General features: G+C 41.2%; 1 protein-coding gene across 1 annotated transcript; it reads left to right on the top strand.

The window, feature by feature from the left end:
* Positions 1-2,366: 2,366 nt before the first annotated feature.
* Positions 2,367-4,453, top strand: LOC141758697 (uncharacterized). Its single transcript, XM_074620324.1, has 2 exons — positions 2,367-2,953; positions 3,803-4,453. The coding sequence occupies exons 1-2, from the start codon at positions 2,471-2,473 to the stop codon at positions 4,148-4,150; spliced, it is 831 nt and encodes a 276-aa protein (XP_074476425.1). The 5' UTR covers positions 2,367-2,470; the 3' UTR covers positions 4,151-4,453.
* Positions 4,454-10,438: the final 5,985 nt, after the last annotated feature.

Genomic DNA, 10,438 nt, shown 5'->3' with positions numbered 1-10,438 from the left:
AGAAATGACCCCTGTCTGTACTATGGTATGGTCCTCGGATGTCCACGCATCATTGAATGTTGAGAGATCCTTCAGACAGATAAAATGGTATTAAGTCTTTTCATTTTAAGCTGAAAAATATATGTAGAAATTAACATTATATACCGTAAAACTGAAATTAATAGCCCAGGCTTTTATTTGCTTCAATCACTGAACTCAGCCGGTGTATATTTGGGACAGGCGTTTATATAAGACGGGCCTTTAATCCCCATCGCACAAAACTGATGCTCAGCAAAGATACTATATACTATCAAATTGAATATTCAAACCAGTATGAAAAATGTATTATGAATCATTCATTTGATCTATCTCTCTAAGACAGTGAACAAGGCTTGTTTTACGGCACCGGCATACCAACACAACACCTGCCTTTATTATTTTAAAGCTGCAGTAGGCAGAATGTTTTTGGCATCATTGGGCAAAAAAAAATCCATAATAACCTTTCAACATATTGTAATTCAAGTGTTCTGAGAGATAACTAGACTTCTGCACCTCCTCATGGCTCTGTTTTCAGGCTTTCAAAAATTGTGACGGGAGACTTTGGCCAATCACAGGTCCTTTCAGAGAGAGAGCTTTCCTATTGGCTCTTTATTCAACTGAGACAACTGTCAATCTCTCGCGAACTCCGGTCAAACGGTCAAACTAGGCAGCGCTGATCATATATAAATCAATATTCTGTTACTGTAATGCCTATTTCTCTCCTCAAATGTTTTCAGAAACGTCTTGTAGTGTACTGTTTAGCTGTAAAATGAGAAAGTTTGCTCCGGCTGGTGGGCGGTGCTTGGTATTTCCTCAACTGATCATGTCTGCCGGGTCACAAACTTTCTCATTTTACAGCTAAACAGTAATACAATCAAATAGAGGAAGCTTGCAGCGGTTGTTGTTTCCTTTGAATTTATGAGACATGGGGTTATCTGGGGACACTAACAGAGGCTCCATGTTTGTTTGCACGTCCTTGTGTATTTTTTTAATTCTTAAAACAAAGAGAAAAGAAAGAAAAGTCCATTTGGGACATTAGAGGTGGAACTAAGAAAATACAAAGCAAAAGGTTAATTCAACATTTATATCATTTTGTATTGGTTTATAATGAGGTTAAAGGGATAGTTTGGGTGTTTTGAAGTGGTGTTATATGAGGTACTTAGTCCATAGTCAATGTATTACCTACAGTAGATGACGGTCTGCACGCCCCCAGTTTGGAGAAACAGACAGGATTTACCACACGGAAGCAAAGCAATGTACTGCTGAGGACGGGGGCAGCAAAAGGTATTTTAGTCACCTAAAAAAACTGTTTAAGTGTACGCTATATTTAGAATATTTTCACCACTTTACCTTACCATCAGACAGCCCTTTCAGACAAGAAACTAAAGCTGTTGTATCCATCCATGCTCTGGCTAAAGCCACCAGACTCCATTGAAAAACATTTTAATTTTATCTTGCATAACACGGGAGTTGCTGGTCTACCGCTGCCTCAATCGTTTAGTTTGTTTGTGCTATTGTGTGACTTTGGTGAATCCGAACTACCAAAGTCACACAATAACACAAACAAACTAACTGATCCAGGCAGCGGTAGACCAGCAACTCCTGTGTTCTGTGAGGAGAAATTACTGTTTTTTTTCAATGGGCTCTGGTTGCTTTGGCGAGAGCATAGATAATGGCTTAATTTCCCCGTCCCCGTAAACATAGACTGTTTAGCTGTATCACAGCAAGGTAAAGCCGTGTATATATTCTAAATATAGCTTAAATTAAATTGATACTGATTTTTTTAGGTGGGCCTTTCTTTTAGGTGGCTAAAATACGTTTTGCTGCCGGCCCCGTCCACAGCAGTACATCACTTTGCTCCCGTACGGTAACTCCTGTCTGCTTCTCCAAACTGGGGGCGTGACAACCGTCATGTACTGTAGGTAATACACTGACTACAGATAAGTATCTCATACAACCCCACTTCAAAACACCCAAATTGTCACTTTTGTTTGACAGTTGTGCTTAAAGACAAATTATTGACCAACTGGCATCTAAATATCAACTGAACATCTGTTTATATAACGATGCCATTAAAGTCATAATGAGACACAGTAGAACACGTGTGTTGTCTTTTTACTCTGACAAAAGATCTTTTGGCACCCGCCCCTCTTTTTGCAAATGTTCCAGTTTCCCATGTGTTTTATCAAATGATGCATTGCTGCTTTGATATTAAATTGAAGCATATGTGCTCTTTTTGAATTCCCTACCTTCACTGCTTATGCAACTGTTGGCCACAAACACATGAAGACAAATACTAGGGCTCTAAAGTCCATCCTGCTTATTTACTCATGCAAAGGTTCACGCTGCCTCTTGCTATTCATCTCCTTCCACACTCACTCGATCATTTATTGTGGTGAAATAGTGTCCACGGATAAACAGTTCCTACATACTTTGCAGAGGAGCCAGCAGGATGGGAATAGAATACTCTATTGGTAATAGATGCCTCGTTTATTACCCCCCATATTCATGCACCTTTGTCCTCGATCCTCTACCCGAGATCATCATCGACAACTCCCTGGTGCAGTATTCGGGGTTGAACTCCACAGCAGTGCTGCAGGGTTATATGTCGTCGGCGGTGAGCGTCAATCAGCTGCCGGCCTACACAGAGAAGCTGGGCTCTGCCCTGGGCGGTCTGCTGCCGATCCCTAACGCTGTAGGACTCGGGGCCCTGGTCATCTCCATAATACTGGAGCTGATTTTGGGAACAAACGATCAAGTGAGCACAGGAGACATTCTGCGCAGGGTGTTCGCTGAAGAGAAAGCCTCCGAGATCCGAGACCTGATGGATGAGTACATGAGGCGCCTGACGCTCAACCTGAGGAGCCCACGGCTTCAGCTGGAGGACACCCGGAGGATAGAGGCCATGCTGAGCGTCCAACTCACTCGGCTCAAGGTATTCCACCACAGTCCATTTTGTGTTGTGGGTAGTAGTTTTATGTTTTGTACAGGGATGTAACGGTTCATGTATTCACGCCGAAGAGTCACGGCACGGAGGTCATGGTCCACGTAGCCACACTCAATACACAGTATGTAGATCGATAAACATGATGTGTAACGAAAGGTCAGAAGGGCGAGTTCTGCCAGCAAACTTTTAGCTGTACACAGTTAGCAACATTTGCTGAGGTTAGGTCAACACATCCTGACTGAGAACCACTGCTTCCACCAAACCAAATTATTGTTGCCTTGAGGCTTTTACACACTGGGGACGTGACAAATAAAAACACAAAAATGCAAAATACTAGTCTTCGAATATTATATGTATAGGACTTTTATTGTGAAAGGTAAGAACGGAAGTGGATCTGGTCTGCACGGCCTTTGTCAAGGTCGAAACTAGTAATATAATTCGCCATCTTGGTCCGGACTACGGAGCCTCCGGGTTGTTATTTCATAAACATAGGTGCAACTCAACCCGTCCCGCACAACGTGATTGATCGATGCTTTTATTCGCGATGCAAAAAAATCAACCTCGTGGTGGGAGAAATGAACTGCGCCACGTAATAGTTGTGCTCTGTGTGCAAGTACTCATGACAAAAACAACAGTTCAATATTGATTAATTGACTATTGATATTGAGAATTAATCGCAAGAAAAGAAAACGCTGCCAGTGTGTAAAGGCATTTAAAGACAAAAAAATTATAAATTTGTGATAAAAATTGTCAGTACTACATTACTAAGAGCATAAGATGGTTATTTTGCACTATGGATGATTTGAATCTTTATACTTCAACTTTGTTTCGATGCAGAACTCCATGCTGACAGATGGACACATGTCACCCAGAGCTCTCAGCCACTGGGTGAATGGAGCCGCCTTCCACGCCCAAATGCTGATCCACCAGGCTCGTCTGGAGGACGGGGACGGATCCAGAGCCACCGCTGCTCTGGATCTGTACCAGCGCGACCTCAACCTGCTGAACGACAACTACAGGACCTACGTGCCCGACTTAGAAGCACTATGTTTGCGAAAACACGTTCCTAAATTGGAATGTAACATGGAGTTGGAAGGGCCAAAGCAGTATTTTTCGAGTGTTAAACAAGACATTCAAGCCCTTATAAAACAACACAACACTTTCAAAGCTGTACTCAATTCATGAAATGTCAATGCGATACTGAATGGGTTTCAGTAAGAATAATCAAAGCATCCACTGATCTGAAAATTAACAAAAATACTCACACACCCACACATGAATACATCCTGAATTTACATCTTTTTGTCCATTTAATTAGCTAAATTTGCTGAATGTGATAGGTCATTATCATAGTGTATTATTTGAACTATTTTGTTTTGTATGTGTCCTTTCTTAAAACTTTTTTTCTATTGTTTTTTTTTTTTTTTCATCACGTTTTCGTTTTGTCACACTGCAATTCACAAATAAATTTAAAAAATGGCAAAATTGGTAAAGTTGCATTGATTGTGTTTTGATGTGGCGAAATTCATTTTACAGCACGTTAATGAGCCAAAAGCACACTATTAAGACGATCAAGTTACTTTTATCAAAACTAAAAAAGGAGCCAGTGTAACAAACAACTGGCCACCTCCAAGTGTGAACATCAACATCATTGAATATGAGGATACGTGGGATGAGCGAGGCCAAAGATGCAGTCAACTATCAAGACTTTGAAGGTGCTTGCAAGAAGAATGATGAACTGTCTTCTTTAAGAAAAACTCAAAGCTCAAAGTCTCCCCAAAAAAAGGAAAGCTTTTTAAAAAAAAAGGCGATGGGTGGACACACATCTTATACCGGAGCAAAGTGGTGCACAGCGCAAATGTCATTGCTAGTTTCAAACTGATGCAGTTGTCGTTTTTTATTATTATTAAAATAATAATAATAAAAATATTACAATCGCCCAACCATCATGCACTTGATGTCTGGACAGTAGTTTATTTTATTATAGATTAATATTAATATAGTATTAGATTTTCTCTACACCCTGAAAAATGTATACAGTAACCAGAGATGTCAGTCTTCATACACAATTACTAAGCTGTATAAGGTGTATATATATAAGGTGATGATAAACTTTCTCATTCTACAGCTAAACAGTGCACTACAAGATGATTCAGAAAACATTTGAGGCGAGAAATAGGCATTACAGTAACAGAATATTGATTCATATTTGATCAGCGCTGCCTAGTTTGATCAGAGTTCGCGAGTGAACAGCCAATAGGAACGCTCTCTCTCTCTGAAATGACCTGTGATTGGCCAATGTCTCCCGTCACGGGCTAGATTTTTTAAAGCCTGAAAACAGAGCCATGAGGAGGTGCAGAAGTCTAGTTTTCTCTCAGAACATTTGAATTACAATATGCTGAAAGGTTATTATGGATTTTTTTGCACAATGATGCCAAAAACATTCTGCCTACCCCTGCTTTAATAGTTTGCATGTGATGCAGCCTCATGCTGTACATCCTATAATACATTTACAAGGTACGTTGGCAGCGTCTCCTGTTTGCTCCTGGAAAGAAACATTATCGTCTCGATTTACAATACTGTCTCTCACACAAACGTGCAGAGAGGGGAAATCCACTGTAAAATGCACACACTGTAATTGACTATGGGTGTGTGTGTGTTGTGTGTGTGTAATGTGGTAGTTTGGATAGGGCTGTGATTTGTACAGACAAGCTCAGATCATCCCCTGTAGTCACCTTGTGTTTATATAAGCGCTCCCTGTGCTACCAGCTTATTACACACTAGACCGAGCAGACACCAGGCTGTACACACACTCATTATGGTTGTTGAGCAATGCGGGCACCGGCAAAACTTACAAGCAAAACTAAGTCTATGTGTTCATGTTTGGAAACGAACTCCTATTTCTTGTAAATTGAGGATGACTGCTTCCTGAGTTCTGTTTCACAGTGTCTGTAGACAAAAAAAAAAAAAAAAAAGGTCAACGTGTCCCGGAGACATACCAGCTGAGGACACATTAACAAATAGCTGAATCTGAAATGAGCGTCGGTCCAGACTGCGGTTTTTCCCTCGGTTCATTTTGTTACGCTCGGCTCCCTAGGCATGAGGAACTGCTGCCGATCGTCTGTCTCTTTCTACCTAGAGACGCTGCATTTCTGAGTTGTTCCGTTGTTTCAGGTTACATTCTTATTCTGCAGCTCTGCTTGAACAACTCAAGGAAGCTCTCTGTGATGATTTAAATCATTATCGATAATTCATCATTTGGCCTGATGACCAAAAACCAAAAGAGGAAAGTTTGTTGCAAAACATGCTAAATACTCTCACACCCATCAAGTGCTCTCACTCATATGTAAGAGGGTGTAGATTTTTAGCTGATACCTTAAAGTGACCCCAAACAGCACAGGAAGAACCTTTTAAACACAGAGATGTTGATAATGAACCGTTTAACCATTAACCGACATTAAGCATTTCTACCGATTAATGCTATCGATTAAACGGTTAAAAGAAATATTAATAATTAAGTAAAAAGCTGAGCAAAACTCAGAGAAGCGGCTCGTCACTTAAAGGAGAATAGCTGGTCCACCTTAACAGCCCACCTTCAGTGAGCCTGAGCCGGTGCTGCAACACACGGGAGCTTGACCTGCGTCTTGAGGAGTTGTAGCATTCATTCATCCACAAAAAAAAACTGTACACACACTGCTACGTTCACAGCTATAACGCCACCAACAACCCCAAACTCGCCGCCGTCACACACACATACGGTCTGTCGGACATTCGCCAACGTTATGCCGTGCTCACAGAGCCAGGCAGACAAACAACTGACAACCTTGCAGATAAATGATGCTGTGGAGACTTACTGGGACGATACAAGCAGCATCACGGCTGCTACAGTAACTCTCCTGGACGGGTGACCACTCAGCTGTCTGTTTTGCTACACTACAGCTGGTGATAAATGTTGGATTTAATCGGTTTGGTTTAATCAGTTAACGAGGGTCAGTTATCGGTTAAATTTTTTTCCAAAATTAGCATCCCTACCCTCAGGTTAACACTGTTAGCTCTGTCAGCACTGTAGAAATGCTCCCAAACTCGCATTTAGCACTTTTAATGCACAGTTCTTCAGATGACCTGTTTTATCTCAATTTGATGGACTCCTCTATGCTAATGTAGCATGTGCTCTGCTCTATTCAATACATTTATTATTCAATATTCAATAAAGTATCAATCTTTCTACAGTGTCTGTCTGTCTGTCTGTCTGTCTGTCTGTCTGTCTCTCCATCAAAGAATGTAGAAATGACTCCACTCTGCACTGGGGCAATAAAACTTGATTAGGGCGTCCGCAAATATTTGCATCAGAGCCAGTCTTTGACTTAATGTTTGTCATGACTAGAACACATAGCCAACTGCCTTGACTTTGGCTGGTCTAAAACTGAATGTTAGTGAGGTCAGAATATGTCTAGGTCTGTAGTGGATAATAGTGTTGTCACAGTACAAAAATATAACAGCGTTATAAGGCTTTTTTTTTTGTAAAACAGCGCCCCCGCTGGCACATTAGTAACAGTAAAGGCGGAGAGTGGTACTGCAGCACAGAAGACGACGAGAGGCTTCCCAAAACAAAAACTCACAAAACGATAATAAATTCAGATGAAGTTCTGTGAGAAGTTGATAAGAGAAAAGCTGTTAAAAACAGGAAGACACCACAGTAACTGTAGACGGCTCTGTGTTGTGGTGTGAAGAGAGAGAAGAGTCACTCTCACCGGACTGCGTTTCCTCTCCGTCCATTTCACGTGACAGAGACGCACGGTAAAATAACACTTTAACACGTGCACTTTGGTAGATTATGTGTTTGATAAATTACAGGAGATGTTCTTGTGAATCTAATGCTATCGGTACATTTGATCGGTAATTAGAGCCGCGCTGTTATTTTCTTGTTTTTTTTAAGGGAGATCTGCTGATATAGAGACACCAGCTCAGAGCAGGACTGTGCAGCCGGCGAGAGATTCATGACCTGCTTTAATCTTCTTTTCATCTTCACTTGTTGACTCTATCCTTCTGGTTATCACTACAGTTTATTTTTTGACAGCTTGCTGCCACCAGCAGCAAAGTTATAACTAATGCCGTTCTCTAAAGCAGAGCGCTACACACACACACACACACACGGCCTCGCGGTTGCACATCCACGCAACTCACAGCTCGTATTAAAACACTGTCATTCTTAACGTATCGGTACTAATAAAACGGGGTATCGTACCGTTTTTAATGGCAGGGTATCACGATACATTTCTAGTATCGGTATACCGTGCAAGCAGGGTCTGAAATTCACTTTTTTTACTTCCTGCCACTGTGACAGAAATATTTTTTTTTGTCTGCCACTCAGAAATTTTATCTGCCACTTTTGAAATCTCTGCGCTAAATGAAGGAATGACATTTTAGATCTGATGTCATTCAATGTTCAATATATTTTACACAAAAAACATTATATACACGGTAAATTACAGTGTTCGAATTACACCGTAGCGTCTGGGGGAGCCCTATGTTTTGGGGCAGGGAGGGTACTGTACACAGTACTGTATTATGTTATTGTCATCTATAGTGGCTATTTGCATAAAAACACACAAATAAAATGATTATTTAAATATTTGCTTTGATTAAAACAATCTTGGCAAGCTGCTTAGAGGTAGTGTTAGAAAGTTAAACAGGTCATAGTTTTTTCTCTAATATCTATTTTATATTGCTGCGAAAACATCTCCTACAAACAACTGGATTTATTCAACTTTCTCACCAAAAACGTAATTTACGTGCTAATTTCAGCCCCTTCGTGCAACACTAGTGGATAAACCCCATAATACTGGGATAGGTAGATCTGACACATCTAAATGTTATATGGACAAACTTTATGAAACCACACCTTGTACCTCGCCCCTAAAGCCAGAGCAGCGGTGTTGGATTTAGTGCTCAGGAGGCAGGAGAGTTAATCCACGACTGAGAGTATCAAACAACAGAGGACCAGTCCACTCTGACTTATCGCACTCCAACGTCTAACAATGCAGGAAACAAGCCCAAGCCGGATCCAACTGCCATGGACTCTAATCCCACAGTATGTGTGTGTGTGTGTGTGTGTGTGTGTGTGTGTGTGTGTGTGTGTGTGTGTGTGTGTGTGTGTGTGTGTGTGTGTGTGTGTGATGGAAGGGATTTGAGAGCAGGGTTTTAGAGACCTAAATCTTTGCTCTTGCTCTTATGACCAAACTTATGTGCTTTGTGCTATTTACTCGCCACACACATCTCCTGTGCATGTGCATTTACTACACACTATGTACAACTTCACAAGCATTACAGACGCATTCAATAGATACTACTGGGTATGCCCTCAGTGTGTTTGAGTTGGCTTCAGAACAGATGAGCGCTGAGTTGAGCAGCACATGAGTTGCAACAAAGGATGGACGAGTGGATTTGGGATTTTTGACATTTATTATTATTAACAACTATTATTAACATGAACTATTTCCTTTACTGCTGCTGACAATCAGCCTCCTTTCAGTGCCATTAAATATAGAAAAAAATATTTTATTAATCAGCTGTAATATGACTCACTGTGCACATGTAACCTCAAAACGTGTGTTCCCTGTAGTTCATTAGCTCCGGTGCTCTATGCTAACACTTTCTCATATACTATAATATACTGGACAGATCAACAAATCAACTTGCATTAAGTCATTATTTGACCACATTTTCTTATAAAGATTATATATTGAAGAGATTGAAGGGTTTTACATATGCGCTATGTCAACAAGTTCTCATCCCAACTCGTCACATACTGACGCTTTGTCAGACCCCTTGGCGTCACTTTTCGGTAGCAGTAAATGAATTAAACAAAAACACTTGCTTAGGTTTAGGCAACAAGACCACTTAGTTAACTTAAGGAAAAAAACAACATGGTTGGGCTTAAACCAAGACAGGCAAGGCCCCAGGGCCTGACGGCATCCCAGCAAGGGTGCTGAAGACCTGCTCCCAGGAACTCTCACCAATCCTCCACTCACTCTTCTGTGAATCCTACAGTACCATACTGCCACAGTACCCACCCTCTGGAAAACTGCTACCATAATCCCCGTACCCAAAAAACTCTGGCCCACAGAACTCAACAACTACTGCCCCATTGCCCTAACATCCATAATAATGAAGTGCCTGGAGAAGCTGCTGCTAAACATAATCCTGCCAGTTGTCGCCCCACAACTGGATCCCCTCCAATTCACCTATAAGGCTAAGAGGGGCACGGAGGACGCTGTAGCCTGCCTGCTACACCTCCTCCTCCAGCACCTGGATTCCCATGGCAACTTCGCCAGGATACTCTTTGTGGACTTCAGCTCCGCTTTCAATACCATCCAAAGGCATCTGATCATCAAGAAACTACACCATCTCAACACTCCCTCAAATTTGTGCAAAACGATTATCTAATATAACATCTAAATCCAGTATTTTTTG

The sequence above is a fragment of the Sebastes fasciatus genome, chromosome 20, assembly GCF_043250625.1.
Source record: "Sebastes fasciatus isolate fSebFas1 chromosome 20, fSebFas1.pri, whole genome shotgun sequence".
NCBI lineage: Eukaryota > Metazoa > Chordata > Actinopteri > Perciformes > Sebastidae > Sebastes > Sebastes fasciatus.
This window is presented reverse-complemented; position numbering and strand designations above follow the sequence as displayed.